This window comes from Carassius gibelio, chromosome A11 (genome assembly GCF_023724105.1).
Source record: "Carassius gibelio isolate Cgi1373 ecotype wild population from Czech Republic chromosome A11, carGib1.2-hapl.c, whole genome shotgun sequence".
Classification (NCBI taxonomy): Eukaryota; Metazoa; Chordata; class Actinopteri; order Cypriniformes; family Cyprinidae; genus Carassius; species Carassius gibelio.
The window spans coordinates 4,742,517-4,760,720 of record NC_068381.1 but is presented as its reverse complement, the minus strand read 5'-3'; the positions used below and the strand labels follow the sequence as shown (position 1 = coordinate 4,760,720).

General features: G+C 35.8%; 1 protein-coding gene across 1 annotated transcript in view; it reads left to right on the top strand.

Annotated features, from left to right (window-relative positions):
• The window catches only part of LOC128022096 (cyclin-dependent kinase 18), a 64,908-nt gene extending 47,076 nt beyond the window's left edge, over positions 1 to 17,832 (top strand). Inside the window, exons 7-16 of the mRNA XM_052609336.1 lie at positions 360 to 454; positions 639 to 701; positions 1,589 to 1,712; positions 1,911 to 2,031; positions 7,120 to 7,217; positions 8,225 to 8,330; positions 8,529 to 8,571; positions 15,648 to 15,738; positions 15,877 to 15,954; positions 16,130 to 17,832. Of these exons, the coding sequence (XP_052465296.1) occupies positions 360 to 454; positions 639 to 701; positions 1,589 to 1,712; positions 1,911 to 2,031; positions 7,120 to 7,217; positions 8,225 to 8,330; positions 8,529 to 8,571; positions 15,648 to 15,738; positions 15,877 to 15,954; positions 16,130 to 16,164 (854 nt within the window). The 3' untranslated portion in view covers positions 16,165 to 17,832. The remainder of the gene's footprint in view (positions 1 to 359; positions 455 to 638; positions 702 to 1,588; positions 1,713 to 1,910; positions 2,032 to 7,119; positions 7,218 to 8,224; positions 8,331 to 8,528; positions 8,572 to 15,647; positions 15,739 to 15,876; positions 15,955 to 16,129) is intronic.
• The last annotated feature ends 372 nt before the right edge of the window (positions 17,833 to 18,204 follow it).

Here is an 18,204-nt window from a genome sequence, read left to right as displayed (position 1 = left end):
TTAAATACAGTATTTACACACAGGTAAAATATTTAAATATATAGATTATATAATGCACATTTCATTAACAAATAAAACCAATATATACAATATATACCAATAAATATTGTATATTTCCATAAATAGCATATATGTTGGCTGTTTCTGGGTAATATTTAATTTTTCAGTATATGAATTAGAACAAAACAACACGTAGAGCCATTTTCTAATTTGAATGACAATTCTGCATCCTGTTTGGCTTCATTAAAATTCAGGAACTGGATTAGAATTTCAAAAGCTTTCCATTCTGAATGTTGCAGACCCTGCTGGAGGTTATTGTTGTTGGTGCTCATTATCATATTCTTGTTGTGTTGCACCAGTGTCACTGCTGAAGAACCTGAAGCACGCCAACATCGTAACGCTTCATGACATCATCCATACGGACCGATGTCTCACCCTCGTCTTTGAGTACCTGGTAAGCCACGTCTGAATGTTATGAAAACAGTAGCAGCCTGTATGGTTCCCACAATACTTTTGTGATATTGATCGAGGTGCTATTTTACATATTTTTCTCTTGCACTATGAAAGCAACCTCAAAATGTGACATGACCAGTCTGTTTTGAGTGCCATTTTGACGGCATAATCTATTGTTTTTAAAGGACAGTGACTTGAAGCAATACCTCGACAACTGTGGAAACCTAATGAGCATGCACAATGTGAAGGTAACAGCAAAAAACATCAACAAGCTTCCCAATTAAAAGTCAACAGCGCTGTCTACACAGACAGCTACCTTCTAATGCAACATTCTAATTCGAGACGTGACAACCGATTCTGATTGAGCGTGACATGTTTATCTGTTGCTAAATAACACCAGGTTTGCAATGAGAACCAATTTGTTAATCGATTACGAGTACAAAGCTGCTCGACAATGTCACAGCCAATCAGAAGATATGTTTCGTTATACAGTTACGAAGAGCAGGATTTTGGACCAATGAGATTTCGCTGGGCGGGGCTACCCAGCAGACCCAAGCAATGAGACCTCTTTTCTGATTTTTCTTACCTATAGGGAAAACATCGGTGGAAATTAGAGCATTGGAAGCCATAATTGACTAATTAGTTTGTTTAACTAATAAGTCCATTTATTAAAGAAAATGAGATATAAATTAAATATAGATCTCAAAGTGACATTTCAAACACTTTATGAGTTGGAAATAGCCCATTTGTTTTATGATAATGAGGAATTTAGGCTACTAAACAGCTAATAGCTTTTTGCATGTCACTTTATGTAGGTGGATAAAACAGTGTCAGGCATAAAATAGTATTCATAAAAAAAAAAAGAAAAGTGATTTATAGTAAAGCGAACACTAGGTAAATAAGTATTTAAATTAAACTTGTCATATTGAATTAAAAAAATATAGAATTTTCTTCATTCAAGTATTTCGTAATGCGTTATCCGCAGTGGATACGTGTGGTGTTGTCTTTAAATTAGGCGAAAATGAGGGATCTTAGAAGGCGGCTGCCTACATTTTGTATGCCTTAAAATGCTTAAAATTACCTTGTTGGTAATTTAGGTTTAGAAGCGCTAACATCCCCCTTTCTGTCCTTGTAGATATTCACATTCCAGCTTCTTCGTGGTTTATCATATTGTCATAAGAGGAAGATTCTCCACCGGGACCTGAAGCCTCAGAATCTGCTCATTAATGACAAGGGAGAACTCAAACTGGCAGACTTTGGTGAGTATTCACTGAGTATTCACAGATGCATTTACTTTGGTGTGCTGTACAAAGAATATCTGACTTGTTTTTTAGCACATTACCCAGCAGCGGTCTCCCATGTGACTCCCATTTTAAATCAGCTTTTGGCTCAGATTCTGGGTTACCCAGCAATGTTTGTTCCTCGCCTTAACTATCTGTCTAATCGTACTTGTTAAGGTTTGGCCAGAGCAAAATCAGTCCCAACAAAAACCTATTCGAATGAGGTTGTGACCTTGTGGTACCGACCTCCTGATGTCCTGCTGGGCTCCACGGAGTACTCAACGCCGATAGACATGTGGTAAGATGTTTATCCCATAAACTTCTGCTAGAAAACATTGAACACAATACTACTACTGTATGGCATCAGTCACAATTAGAGCTGAAACAACGAATCGATTTAATCGATTAAAATCGATTATTAAAATAGTTGTCAACTAATTTAGTAATCGATTCGTCGCTAAATAAATTTTATTTGCCATAAGCGGCTCATTTCGTGCATATTTCAAATCTGCGGTGACCAAAGTGTGGCAGTAATGAGCCACCGGAGGTTTTACTCAGCCAGTACAGCAGGTGAAGTAGCGATAGCCAATAGCTGGCCTCGTTTTATGTCACGTGCTTCCCGAACAGCGTCTCTGCAGCATTCAGCGGGAAGTGGGAGTACTTTACTTTGAGCCTTCAAAATGAAGAGTAACCTGTAAACTCTGCACTACTGAACTGTTTAAGGGGCCGTTCACATATCGTGTCTTTTGCGTGCTCAAGTTAGTTATTTCCTATGTAGGCGCGCAGTATGCACTCTCATAATGGAAGCGACGCGGTCGCGACACGCACGCGGTGCGATGCGCCCGTTTTTCCAGGCGCGTCCACACCGCATCCATTTATCCTTTGCTGAAATTTCCGGGTCTTCATGGAGAGGGCACGTCATGGAGAGAGCACGTCATGGTTACTTAGCAAAGGCAGACGCCTCAGGGGCGCTTCTGCCCGAGTGCTTTGGAAAGAAGGAGAAAGCGGCGCGACAAGCGTTTTCCACGCGTTTTTAGGTGCGATATGTGAACGGCCCCTAAGAATTTTATTTGTGCAGATTCTCCAGTACAAGGTTGTTTGCAAATGTTTAGTCGTAAAAGCTGATAGCATTGCTTTTTAACAGTTAACATTTAAAGCTTTACAAACATGTTATGTGATCAGTTTGTCGTTTACCAGTTCATATTTCAGACTTGCAGCCTAATTATGACTGAATGAGAGAGGTAAATGTTTGAGTATATTTAAAATGCACTTCTTTTCTAAGTATTCACTGCTCTTTTTCACACAGCAGGTTTTTTGTGTGTGTCCCAATTTTTTTTTTCTGGACAACCTTCTGATGGATTTTACTTTAAATTGTGAGTTCCATTCAGGTTTCATGCCATTGGCACTTTTTTTTCGAAGGATTGTTTACAATTTCACAGCATAAGCTATAAAGCTTTTTCCCAGTAAATAATAAAATACAATGCACTGCAATTTTATTCTGTTTTATCCTTATACTTCGTGAAAATATGTTCTCAAAGATTCCTTAAGCTTTGTTTGGGATGTTAAACTACTTTAGGAGCTCTAAGGACTGCCATGGTGAAAACAATATTTGAAATCTCCTTGTGAATTTTGCTAGAGTATGGGTCAGTGTTTTGATTGCAGAAGAGTTCGACAAAGGATTACTACAGGGTGTCCGCGGGGTTTTAAAAAGTATTAAAAAGTGATAAATCAAAATAGTCAAATTTAAGGCCATTAAAAGTGTTAAATGTGGTCTCAGAGGTATTATTTTTTTCCAAATTAGGTATTATTTTTTCAGACTATCAGGTGTCCTATTCTGATTGAAATTTTATCTGCGTTCGCGTTAGTTCGTTTAAATATGGGCTTTAGCATATCTGGGCAGATAATCAAAGATCTTTCGTCTCCGTCTCAACGTATGTTTGATGCTGACGTCATATTCAGTGGTCGTTCGGCATCATCTCAGAACACTGCGCGCTCAACAGAAGTGGCTGGCTTCCGTTTTATTTTAGACTTGCTTCAAGGCATATCTTCAAAGACTGGACAACCATCGTCGTCTTCATGGGCAAATGCAAGTTTTCTAACAGATTTACTGATAGCGCTGTTTCTCACACATGCAAAGAGAGAGAGAGCGAGAGTCTTACCACGCTGAATCAACACGCTATATGTAAACTATTCTTTGTTGAGTTCATTTAGAACTATTCATATTCATTTTCAAACAAGCAGAAGACACACCGGTTTCTCCGGTAGAAATATTACTATTATTTAGTAAAATGTATGTGATACTGCTACTACTGTTGAAAAAAATTAAAAAACTTTATTTTTTGAATAAAAAAATCACAATATTTCTTCCATGTTTTAATTTTAATAGCAAATCCCCTTTATTTACCAAAAATAAAATGTTTAAATTTCATAAATTAAAAGACAAATTAAATTTGGGGGAAACTTGTTTACTGTTTTTCATAATTATATAACTTGTAGAAAAACTTTAAACACAATAAGTATAAAGAATGGCATTGGTTTTATTTTTATTGTAAAAAGTAAAAAATCTGTGTAAATTATAGAAAGGTCGCTGATTAACACTTGCAATTCAGTGTCGTGATGGTTTTAAAAAATATTCTGAAGGTAGTAAAAAAGGTATTAAAAAGTAGTAAATTTAACTTAAGGATTGCTGTATATACCCTGTACTAACATAATAAAACAACTCCAGGTATATTTTTGATGAGGATATGACAATGCAAAATGGTTAAAATCTCTTAAAAATCTATGCTGAATGATAAAGACCCTTTATTAATAATTTACTTGGGGAAAAAATGGAAAAAACTAAAATATAAGTACATAAACCGATTAATCGATTAATCGTAAAAATAATCGACAGATTAATCGATTATCAAAATAATCGTTAGTTGCAGCCCTAGTCACAATGTGTTGCTAACATTATGAAAGATTAGAGCAAAACTATTAATACTGCTCATGTACAATGCCCATAAGACTAAAAGGCAAAAATAGTCCATGATCTAAAATTACTAACCATTGTATATACTGGAGGCTGAGCTCTTTTGACTTGGGTTAGTAAACAACATCAAGGCAAATGTGAAAAGTGTTTAAAAATATCTTTTTAAATTAGACAGATTTAACCATTTAAATTATATACATTTAACCATTTAAACTAGACTAATTTAACTGTTTATATAGCACAAATGTAATCATTTGACAAATTGAAACACTGACATATACAAATTATATATATATGGCTAGCTGTGGAAGAAGCTAGATTCATGGATTACATAATGTAAATTAGATGCATTATTTAAATTAGAAAAGCATTTGTCCATGTTTCACTCCGTCTCGAGGAAACTGCTTGAGAAACAGTGTCTCTTCTGGGGGTCAGTACACTTTCAGCTCGTTTTTTTTTTTTTTTTTTTGAGCAAGACTGTACGACATTCACATTACATGATTTGACTTATTTTTATGTAGAAAGGGCGAAAGCGCTACGCATTCGTGTTTTCATAACCGCTGGCCAAATTCAAAAACAAAAATAAATCATCTTTGAGAGCTAAGGGGCCCCCTAGTGTTTCAGGCCTTAGGCAGCTTGCGTATTTTGTGTATTGGGAGGATCGACTCTGGGTTTGCATAACCTTTAGTTTTAGAAAAGAAAATCCCATTTATGAACTATATGAAATAATCCATCAAACTGGATTTTGATCATGCCAAAGAGCTCTTGACCGTTGCTCAGTCCTCCAGAAGAAACATTAAGCTAGAAAATTGAATTCTGTCTTTCCTGACACAACCTTTTAACATCACATGCACACACTGACACGCACTCCTCAGGCAACCTTGGATAGCTGACATGGACTCAGACATAAATGCTTTTTAAAGCTAAGCCATCCTGTCCGATAAAAATGCAGTTGTGTTTAATCCTCAGGATTAGTCCAGTGGGCTAATCAATCCGATCGTGACAGCAGCCACATGTGTCTTTCCCATATCTCCACCTCGCACCTTCCCCAAAACTACCCTCCAGTCAAGCAGAAGTCAAACTGTGATAGGAGAATAGACACTGTATCTAAAACAAGTGTGACGGCCCTGATCTGATGTGTTCAAATGATGTCTGCTAGAGCTGCACGATTAATCGTTAAAAGATCGCGATCTCGATTCAAACACCCTCTCGATCTCATTTCTAAAAGACAACGATTCCCCGAGTCTGTTAAACCTTTGACAAAGTCTTACCGGATCATTCAAATCCGTGCGCGCACTGCCGCTGACACAGAGAGAGCTCTTACCATGTTTGGTTAAGAAACATCTTCACAAACAGTCTTTTCAACTACACAGTATTATATCTGTCTTACAGTCATTTATATTATCACAGAAATACTGGGATAAAGTTTATAGTTTAAATATAAACATTGATGTCTATATGGCAGCGATCAAAATATAACAAATCCCCTTTTGAAAGTACTGCGCTTTAAATAACGTTTGTGTCGATTGCAAGTGTCTTTATTTATTTGTCAATGAATTAATTTTTCATCCAAGAGAATCGTTCAAAAACGCTGATTCATCCAGAAATGAAACAAGTGTAGTAGGTTTATGAGTGAGTCGTTGAATCAGTGATCTAAACAACTTTTTCATCATTCTAATATTAAAAAAACTGGGGTTTTAAATATATTATATATACACTACCAGTCAAAAGTTTTTGAACCATGTGTAATGTTTTTTTAAAGTCTCTTCTGCTCACCAAACTATATTTATCTGATCCAAAGTACAGCAAAAATAGTAAAGTTTTGAAATATTTTTACCATTTAAAATAACTGCTTTCACTTGAATGTATTTTAAAATGTAATTTATTTCTGTGGTGTGCAGCTGTATTTTCAGCATCATTACTCCAGTCTTCAGTGTCACATGATCTTCAGAAAACATTCTAATATGCTGTTTTGCCGTTCAAAAAAACATTATTATTATTATTATTATTATTATTATTATTACTATGTTGAAAACAGATGAGTAGATTTTTTTCAGGTTTCTTTGATAGAAAGTTCAGAAGAACAATAATTGTGTGTAATAGAAATATTTTGTTATAAATGTCTTTGTCACACTTGATCAATTTAAAGAATCCTTGCAAAATAAAATAATTAATTTATATACTTGTGATAATGATAATGTTAATAGTAATAATAATAATAAAGAATCGTAGGAGAATCGTGATCTCTATATCAGATCAAAAAATCGTGATTCTTAATTTATCCAGAATCGTGCAGCCCTAATGTCTGCTGGCTTCATTTAAAAGCTTTGTCATATAGAATAACAGCACTGAAATTAAAACAGACTTTATGATCATAACGCAGCAGGAATATGATGGATGTCTCTGTATGACTAGGGGCGTGGGCTGTATCCTGTACGAAATGGCCACAGGCCGTCCCATGTTTCCTGGATCGACTGTCAAAGAGGAACTACACCTGATATTTCGACTCATGGGTATGAGAGATTTTTTAATTTTAATTATGTCATTAATGGTTTAATTATAGTTCCATGAAAAACGTTTAGCTTTTCAATCCACAAAAGGTTTTATTTATAGTGGAATTTTTTTATTATTATTATTATTATTAAAATGTATAACTAACTAAAAAAAATTCTTTCAGAACTGTTGAAAGGTTAAAAAGAAATGGTTCTCTTATGGCATCACTATGAATATCCCCCCCCCCCCCCCTTGGGGTTTCTTAGGCAAATGTGAAAATCTGGTTACATTTGCATTTGCATATTTAAATGTTACATTTCTCATTTTAATTAGATCAATTTATCTACTTGAACAACTATGCGCTGCCATTCAAAAGTTGGTCAGAAAGGTTTTTAATGTTTTTTTAAAAAGTATCTTATGCTCACCAAAGCTGCTTTTATTTTATTCAAAATACAGTAAAAACTGTAACATTGCAAAATACTATTACAATTACAAAGGTTTCAATTGTTAAAATGCAATTTATTTCTGTAATGCAAAGCTTAATTTTCAGCATCATTACTCCAGTCTTCAGTGTCACATGATCCTTCAGATATCGTTCTGATATGCTAATACATACATTATATATATATAATGTATGCCTTGTAATCAGATTTTGCTGCTGCGGTTTTTTTTTTTTTTTTTTTTTTTTTTTTTTTTATCCAAAACTACTTGTTTCACAGAAAACAACTTGACTTACTAGCAAACTCTCTGATTGAGTGATTACATGCTCCTCATAAGCGCTCGTTCCAGCAGCCAGCTGTAAACATGACAACCTGTGCAATTCAATTCAGAAGCTGTGCAAAGCCAGCCGACCAAATCAGAGCTCGCCAGATCAACAAAACATCAGCCATTTTTTATGCAATATAGATAATGCGGTCAGTGAACGGCCTGTGGGTGGTCGTGGGTGCACCGTCTGAGGCAGAATGAGGGTCTAATTATCTCACTGTAGGACGCATACTAAAATTCTTACACTTCTTTCCGTAACCAGGCACCCCAACTGAGGAGAGCTGGCCCAGAATCACAGCTAATGAGGAATTCAAATCCTACCTGTTTCCTCAGTACAGAGCACAAGCGCTCATTAATCATGTGCCCAGGTACCGCACGAACACCACAAACTAACTTGCATGCAACAGGACTAGCTTTTGGCTTCTTTAAATGAAATGTACAAACAAAAACAAACCTGTATCTATAAATAAATAACAACGAAGCATATTTTGGAGACTTTGCATGCTATGAATTATAGATGGTGAATATTGTAATACACAAGGCATGTGTTTTTGTTTTGTTTTAAGGCTTGACACAGAGGGAATAGACCTTCTTACGGCTCTATTGTTGGTGAGTGAAAATCTGAAAAAAAAAAAAACACTTTACACAAGTATGCAAACATACATGTGAACCCTCACCCAATGAATCACAAACATGAGTATTTTGGGCATGTTTATAATTAAAAGTCCCACAAAATGTAAAATTATTTTCTGGTTATCTGAATGAAACGTCATTAAATGGTCATTTATGTAACCAAAATACAATGTCCAACGTCTAAAGGAATAGGTCACCTAAAAATGGAAAATTGGCTGAAAATGTTCTCACCCTCTGGCCATGTTTGTTTCTTCATGAGACCAAATTTGGTGAAATGTTGTATAACATGTCTTGCTCACCAATGGATCTTAAGCAGTGAATGGGTGCCGTCAGAAAGAGAGTCCAAACATCTGATAAAATAATCCACATGTAAACCACACCACTCCAGTCTATCAGTTAACATCTTGTGAAGTAAAAACAAATCCATTGCTTTAACTTTAAACCATTGCTTCTAGACAAAATACAGTCCATAACGCTGTCCTCTCACATAAAAACTAGAGTTGTTCCGATTCCGATACTAGTATCGGAAATATCTCCGATACCACAACAAATTCTGGCATCGGCATCGGCGAGTACATGAACCCATATACCGATCCGATACCATTTTCTTAAAAAAAGACCTAGTTATGACCGCAAGCTTTGCCTAACCGCTGCACGGTTCTTCTTCGCTGCTCAAAATGCATTGAAAACACAGGAAGTTGTGCTGTGTTGCCACAAGCAACCCCTGTTTAGAGCAGCGAAGAAGAAATGAAAACGCGTTAGCAGCCCTTATCTATATATGACTGGATCACTCATCACATTCTAAACTGCCAAAAGACAGTGAAGCCGCTACTATATTATAGATCAGTGGTTAGCAGTATGTCTTTGTAGTACCGGTAGTTACAGACTCTCGAGTATATTCAGTACCGGCAACTGCGTTCAGTCGCTTCCGTGTAAGTCAAAACGCAGGGCTCCAGACAGTAGCCGAATATATACTAGTGTCTGTGAATATTAAACTGCAAAATACTATTTAAATATTACTCCCGCAAAATCTACATCTCTGTGGGTGACTGGCACAGATGCGCGAGAGCTCGCTGTTTTGTAGTCTCTGCTGTGTGTCATGAGGACACGAACGCATAAACCGCCACTTCATGAGAATTTACCGTTTCATTTGAGAATACTGTCATATCATAAACACAGACACTCAAAGATCTTCATGGCAGCCCATTAAAATAAATGTTTGGTTTACATGAGTAAATTGACAATATATAAAGCTACTGTTGTAGCCTACAGTAATAATAATACATCTCTATAATAATAATAATTATGCCTAGATGGTTGCTTGTTTTTTACTTGTTTTGTTGTAAAGAGATTATCTGATTAATAGATCTTTTTTTATATTCCTAGACTTATTTGTTGCAGTTTTTTTATACAGTTATATTGTAAAACTTAAATACCTTTTTTAGTTTGCGGTGTTAGATTTTTGGCTGCATTTGAAGTTCTTTTTTGCATAAGAAAATAAATAATACTGTCAAATTCATGTTAGATAATAAAAATACTGTAATAAATACAGTAGTTCACCATGTATTTGTTCATGTTTTATTGAGGGATCTGTCTGAAGCACACCATAAAAAAATTCTAGCAATTTACACAGGGCTAGTAGTATATACAGCTGTATATACAGATATACACCCAGGTATCGGATCAGTACTCGGTATCGGCCGATACCCTGAGCCCAGGTATCGGAATCGGTATCGGGAAGAGAAAAAGGGTATCGGAACATCTCTAATAAAAACCCAGTGAAACATTTGTTTAATACTGCTCTCGACCGTTTTCACTTCTAAGTGGTGCTTGATCTGTGCATATTTCTCTCCTGATCCTGGCAAAATAACATTTCCAATGGAGAAAGGAATATTATGGACAGAGGATTCATACTTTGATCGAAAACATGTTAATGATGGATTAGTTTCTTTCAAACTCACAGCTTTTCACTTCACAAGATTTTAATTGATGGGCTGGAGTCATGTGGATCATTGTGATGTTTTTATCAGCTGTTTGGAATGTAATTCTGACGGCACCCATACACTGCAGAGGATCCATTGGAGAGCAAGTGATGGAATGCTACATTTCTTCAAATCTGTTTCAATAAAGACACAAACTCATCTACATCTTGGATGGCCTGAAGGTGAGTACATTTTCAGCAAATTTTCATTTTTTTGGGGGGGGGGTGACCTTTTCTAAGTAAACTCAGTTTGAAACATATGCTTTACAAAAAACTAGTGTACTTTTAGTATTCAATTAAATTAAATAATTTTGCATGTAAATGTCTCATCGTATCCCTATTTTAAGGAAAAAATAATTCTACGATACACTTTCATGCACTTTTAGGTTTGTATGCTCTTCTAAATGTTTCAAATTAGGAGCAGTGCTTTAAGTGGGCCGGTATGCACAGGTACTCAGTACCGCCACTTCCAAATATAGCTCTTGAGCGTACCACCACCTCTCCGTGCACCCAGAACGTGATTTTAGCGTACCCGTACGTTCATTTGGACATCTGTTTTAATAGAGGTTTTAATCCTTTGCCTTCACTGCCGCTTTTCAGAGCGACCTTCACAATGCACGCTTCCTAATTCTTCCTAGTTTGGAGTATGGAGCTTGAATCATTTGAACCAGTTTGGGAGTTCGGAGCGGGATCGCGAATCATTTGAATCGGTTCGGGAGTTCGGAGCAGCTTCGCGGATCATTTGAATCAGTTCGAGAAATCGGAGCGGGTTCGTGAATCATTTGAGTCAGTTCGGGAGTTCGTGGCGGGTTCGCGAATCATTTAAGTTTGGGAGTTCGGAGCGGGTTCGCGAATCATTTGAGTCAGTTTGGGGATCGCAAATCATTTGAATCAGTTCGGGAATTCTGAGCTGCTTCGCGGATCATTTGAATCAATTCGAGAGTTCGGAGCGGGATCGCGAATCATTTGAGTCAGTTCGGGAGTTCGGAGCGGGTTCGCGAATCATTGAGTCAGTTTGGGGTTCGCAAATCATTTGAATCAATTCGGGAGTTCGGAGCGGCTTCGCGGATCATTTGAATCAATTCGAGAGTTCGTAGCGGGTTTGTGAATCATTTGAGTCAGTTCGGGAGTTCAAAGCGGGTTCACGAATCATTTGAGTCATTTCGGGTATTTTTTTGCACATTTTATTTATGTTCAGTAGTTCTTTCTAGCTCAAGCAAATCCACAAACTAATAAAAAGATTTATTATTAAGGTTGCCTGTTGACTGCTGTATATGAAAGCCCTTCAATATAGTTGTTGTTACCTCAGGGGATGAGGGTAATCATCAAAATATATATATATATATATAATAGAGTACCAGCCCCTTTTTTGGGCAACTTAAAGCACTGATTAGGAGCACATGTGAAAAGTAAGCATGGACATGCAATATATTTGCATAGTGTACATTCTTACTGAAAACATAAATATTATCGGTGTATTATGGGTATTGTAGATATTATTTTATTTCAATAGGTTTATTGTTCTGTGTAGACAACTTTCCATTTGTTGGAATGCTAAGGAGGAGCCAGTAAGATATACACAATAGATTTATGCAATATGAGGATTTGCCAGTCTGTGTCAGATGTCAAAAACAACAGCCCTGCAGGGCTATACTGAGAATAATCCAAAAACACACACACACACACCTAGCCAGTGGTGGTACTGTGTTTAGAAACACCTTGCCGTAGAGAGAGGTCATCGAGTATGACATATGGCACAATAGCAGGAGGACAATATTTCTGGTATCATAGCATGATGAAACAGGAATATTGTCTATTCTGGTAGAAAAATGTGAGTAAGTCACTATCAATAAATCTGATAAAGTGTCTATTTATTGTTAACACACTGCTCTGTTAACAGACAATAACAATAATGAACTATACAATTCTGTTTGCATCTGCATAATAAGAGACCAATAATACTGACATTCTTTTCTATCGGTTAATAGAAATCCATTTGGTGGGTCTCAAACAAAGCCATTACGCCAGACTTACTTAAATCCCTACAAAATACAATAATTGATGTAAAAGCCTTCATTCTCAAACGTGAAATACAGACCTGTAGCGTTTTTTTTTGTTGTTGTTGTTGTTGTTGTTTTTTACTATTATATTAAGTATTAATACTGTTATTATTATTGTTTTTGTTATTAACAATAACAATATCTGTTAATATTATTAATAATAATAATAATAATAATATTTATGACCATGATTTTTATGCAAAGCAATATTGCAATCAGAATGGTCAAAAATGTATATTCAAATTTATTTTTAACACAACCCCTTAGTATTCTAATAGCCTAATCATGATAAATTGAGTGAAAATTCAGAAATAATTATTAAAAAAATCAGATAAATACATAAAAATCAAGTACTAATCAAAAGTATTACTATTAATAAAATATCAGCATAATCTCAAAATTTAAAACCCTTTAAAAATAGTATTTTACAGTCTAATTATAATCAATTATTGTGGCAAGACTAAGACATTTAAATAATAATAATAATAATAATAATAAAGCAGAATAACAAATTAAAAGTTATATATACTAAATCAATTAAAATCAATAAATTATAATTAAAATCTATATGAGTTTTTTTTTTTTTTTTTTTTTTTTTTTTTAAAGCTCTAGCATGGGATCAGACATTATTTGTGTGTTTGATTTCTAACTAGCACACAGCACAATTGCAGAGGCCAGCGAGGTGCTGTTAAAAGCCATGGAACTGCAATAGTCTTCAGCTCCCACAAACCCCTGGGTGAAAAAAAGGCCCTTGTTAAAGGTTTTCGCTGCCGAGACGGAGTGCGCTCAGAAGCTAATTACAGTGTCAGCTTCCCCTCTCTGCCTGCTCTCCTCCAGGTCCAATTAGTATGATACAGGCAGGGAGCATTATAGCGTTATCAAAACACAGGTAAACAAACGCAGACAACCCCACGCTTCGCTCAGGTACAGGCAAGAGTAAGGACCTTTCAGAGGAATATCGTTCAAGATTATGTTGGGGGAATGACTGAACAAAGAGGGCTGGCAGAGTCTAAAGACTCTTCCAGAGACTCGATGCTTATCATAGCGTTTTGTTTGGCTGTAAAATAGAGGTTGGGTCAATTTGTAATAGTTATATGATTCGTTTAATTTAACATCAATAGAATAGTCCATGGGAGGTCTAAGATTGTGTGTGTTAGAATGCGGTATTTGTGCAGAAGCGTGAATGCGTTTCTTTCCTCTTTGTGCGTTCTGATGGCGCGCGCAGCTTGAGCGCGCTCTGACCTGTCATTATGATGAAAGACCGCAGAGCGCGCGATTCGTTAATGGTGACAGCGGCCTTAATGAGTCCGAACCGTGCACCTGTTTCTCATCAAACCCCGCTGACTGATCGCGCCGTCAGCCTCACACAATGCGCTCTGAACGCTCTGCTCGTTTGAAGCACTGCCAAACTTCGCCGGAGACAATTTGATAACTTTGTGTGAGATGAGAGCAGGTTGATGGGTGCTTCATTATTTAAAACTATTTTATAGCTCAGGGATCAACAAGTCAGGGGAGCTGTGCTCAAATCGAGTCATTAGTGAAGAGCACAGGCAGCACTCGCGCTTAAGAATCAGAATCAGAATCAGAATCAGAATCAGAATGAGCTTTATTGCCAGGTATGTACACATACGAGGAATTTGTTTTCGTGACAGAAGCTCCGCAGTACAACAGAATGACAGCGACAGAACATAAAACACATAATAAAAGAATAAAAAATACAAATAAGTAGATAGTGAATAACAATATCCAAATGACAATTGTAGGCAAGTATATTACAAAATGAAGTTATGTATGTACATATATATTGTGTGCAAAATTTAAGTGTATACTAAGTATGTGTGTTAGATAAATAAAGTGTGTGTGTATATAAATATAAAGTGTAGTGTGTCCGCCGTTATTATAAGCTGTTCATAAGATGGATTGCCTGAGGGAAGAAACTGGTCCTGTGTCTGGTCGTTCTAGTGCTCAGTGCTCTGTAGCGTCGACCAGATGGCAACAGTTCAAAGAGGGAGTGTGCTGGATGTGAGGGGTCCAGAGTGATTTTGACAGCCCTTTTTCTCACTCTGGATAAGTACAGTTCTTGAATAGATGGGAGGGTTGAACCGATGATTCGCTCAGCAGTCCGGACTACCCTCTGTAGTCTTCTGAGGTCAGATTTAGAAGCTGAGCTGAACCAGACAGTTACTGAAGTGCAGAGGATGGATTCAATGATGGTGGAGTAGAACTGTTTCAGCAGCTCCTGTATATATATATATATATATATTAAGTGCGCAAAACAGAGAAAGAAGCGTTGACGCATGCGCACACGTGTTAAAAATATCAAAGTGCAATTCTCTGGCTTTTAGTACATCTTCATTATACAACAAGTTAATTAAATCTTTCCATAATGGTCAGAATATTTAGTATATCTTGTAATATATATATATATATATATATATATATATATATATATATATATATATATATATATATACACACACACAATACGTGTGTGTGTGTGTATGTATGTATATATGTATATATTAATATGTATGTATGTATATATTAATTTGTTCTTATATTATGTAAATTTAGATCAACTTAAATATATAATATAAATATAGCTAAAGTAAAAATAATAATACATGGCATATTATGGTCACAGCTAGATAAACATATTCAATTTATATTATTATGTTTGTGGTTTATTATTATGTCCAATGTGTTTAATTTAATAACATTATGATTTTCTTAAAATAATATATGTCATATATCATAATAGATGGCTTCCATAACTATAGATAAACCTATAGATATAAACCTATATAGGTATATATAGACAAACCTATATTTATATTTAAATTAAATAATGTGTATAATCACATAAATGTATGTATGCATATATATTTATATATATATATAAATATTGAGATAGTATAATATGCATAATATTATTGTTTATAATATTTATATTCAAATATAATGTGTAATAACAAAATATACATTTCCCTCCTCTTTTTTTTTCTGTTCAGTATGACACCAAGTGCAGGATTTCCGCCGAGTCTGCTCTGAGACACTCTTACTTCCTGACTCTGGGCGAGAACATCCACTCCATACCTGACAGTGAGTTCATCCCAATATTTACGCTATTATCTAATTTCTCTGCTTAAATATCCTCAACAAGGGCTTTATCATCTGTCATTCACCCTTGATTAAACAACAAACGAGAATCATCAGCCACTTATCTCCTATTCTCTCTAGCCTCATCTGTGTTTTCACTGAGGGAGATCCAGCTACAGAAGGATCCGGGACACAAGAGCTCAGTATTCCAGCCACCAGGTATTCAATTCCATTGCTTTGGCATCACTCATCTCTATTTGCACAGCGCAACTTGATCATTTTTAGTCATGCACAAGGAACATTAATCCCATCTGTAAACCTTTAAGAAAATGCTTTCACCTCACCTGCACTCCTGTAGATCTGTCTAACAATGGGTCATTTTCTCCAAATCCAGGTCGAGGCAAAAACCGCAGACAAAGCATATTCTGAGGACAAGAAACAAAGCACTGTGCATGAAAAGATCGCCAGAACAAAACCATTATGAAGCAGACAGCTTTGTTTCTCCATCTAAAACATGCATGCATCCATTCACGAACACACCAATTTATTAGTCTGTCCTTCAGAAAACAGATTCAATAGAAGTGAGTCATCCTCAGTCATAAAACTGGCTGGTTAAAAGTGTGGCCGAGGCTCAATCCAATCTCTCTTGCAGTCTCATTTAAGCCTAAAAACCACACTGATCCTAAAGCTCAAATCTTTAAAAACATTTACCCCTGGTTTCACAGACAAGGCCTTAGCCTTGAAACATGCACTGACATATTTTTGTCTCAAGATGCAGTAATGCTTCTCTCTCTCTCTCTCTCTCTCTCTCTCTATTTAGATTATAAAATATACCTAAATGTCCTAATTGAATTACAGCCTAAACCTGGCTTAGTCTAAGCCCTGACTGTGAAACCAGGCCTTACAAGTAGTATTTTCAGATGTTCATGGTATTTTTCATTTGTGCGTATGTGAATGTGCGAGAAACATGGTAGCTAATTATTTTCCCATGGAGTGAAATTTCTTTAATTTCTGTTTGAAGTTTGACTAGTTTTGCATTATGTGTTTGACGAGTCATTGCACCAGCTCATATTGCAGTTTTTTTTACAAGCGTTCATTCGATATTTCAATATCGAGAGGGGTTGACACATAAAAACTGTAAGTTGTCATAATTATTTGAGCCATTGCATAGAGAATACTTGAATTCTGTCATGATACCATTGATCTTTGGCTACTAAAGGTGCTGCAAGTGATTTTAGCTAACAAAATTAGACCGCCTGCTTCCTTTCTTCTAAATCCTGTCCTGTCCACAAAATGACTGACAGCCAAAGAGTCTTTCTGATTGGCAAAAAAAAAAAAAAAAAAAACTGTGGTACTCACTTACAGTATCTTTGACGAGTTATTAATTTACACAATGATCAAGAGGTGCCTTTTGCAGACCGGAAGAGATGATGGGGTCAACTATCTTGGTCCTTTCAAGTAATTGCACGTGCAGATATTCGTTTTGCCATTTAAGCTAATTGCTACTCCGTATTTGCACATGACATCCAAGTGTCCTGGACCTGAAACCTAATTATTGTTCACCTTCTCCTATTGTATCTTGTAGTTCAAAGATAAAAGCATGAGATTCTTTATTGTAAATGGCACTGAGCACAAGCTCGTTTTACTGTGGACAGAAAGCTTAATCATTTAAAGGCCCCCGGGGAACAGAAAAATGAAGAATGACTGACAAAGAAGAAAATATATTGACTTAAAATGATTTAGTTTACCATTACTGAAGAAGCGGCACTAATTTATGTTTTGTGGCAAATGAAAATATTTTAAATACTCTATTGAAAATAATTAATATATAAATATATGTATTTTGAAAAGTCTTTTCTTTATTCTCAGTGAACTATTGCCAGAAGAAAAAAAAAACTGTTGTATTAAAATATCTTAGATCATGTCTAAATGTTTTATAAAAGATTTAGATTTTTGTATGAAATGTAATATTAAATATTTTGTGTGATTTGTTCTATTCTATTATGATATTCTGAAGCTGAATGTATTGTGACTACGAAAATGCCAAAAATAATGAAATAATCAATTAAATAAATGCTGACGTTGAGTTGAACCATGCATGGTTATGTGACTGCCCTTGTCTCAAACAATACTGTCTTATTTGACATTAATACACTTGACAAACAAAGTAAACTTGATAGGATTCGGTCTTGGCAACATTCCGTCTCCTGGACGGCCAGATAAACCTTGTGTTTCATTGTTAGCATAGTTGCGACAAATTAGCTACTTGTGTAAAAACTAGTCGGACCCTGCACTCGGGGTACAGTGAACATGAAAATATCTGTAAAACAACAGTCAACAGTCAAAAATATGACTGTCCACGTCACCCCAGTCAATAGTGCGTAGTTTCTTACCCTCTTGAATGTGTTGGCGTTATTCACGAATTATGTAGAAGGATCAAACTACCAACACACAAGATCTGTTTCTTCT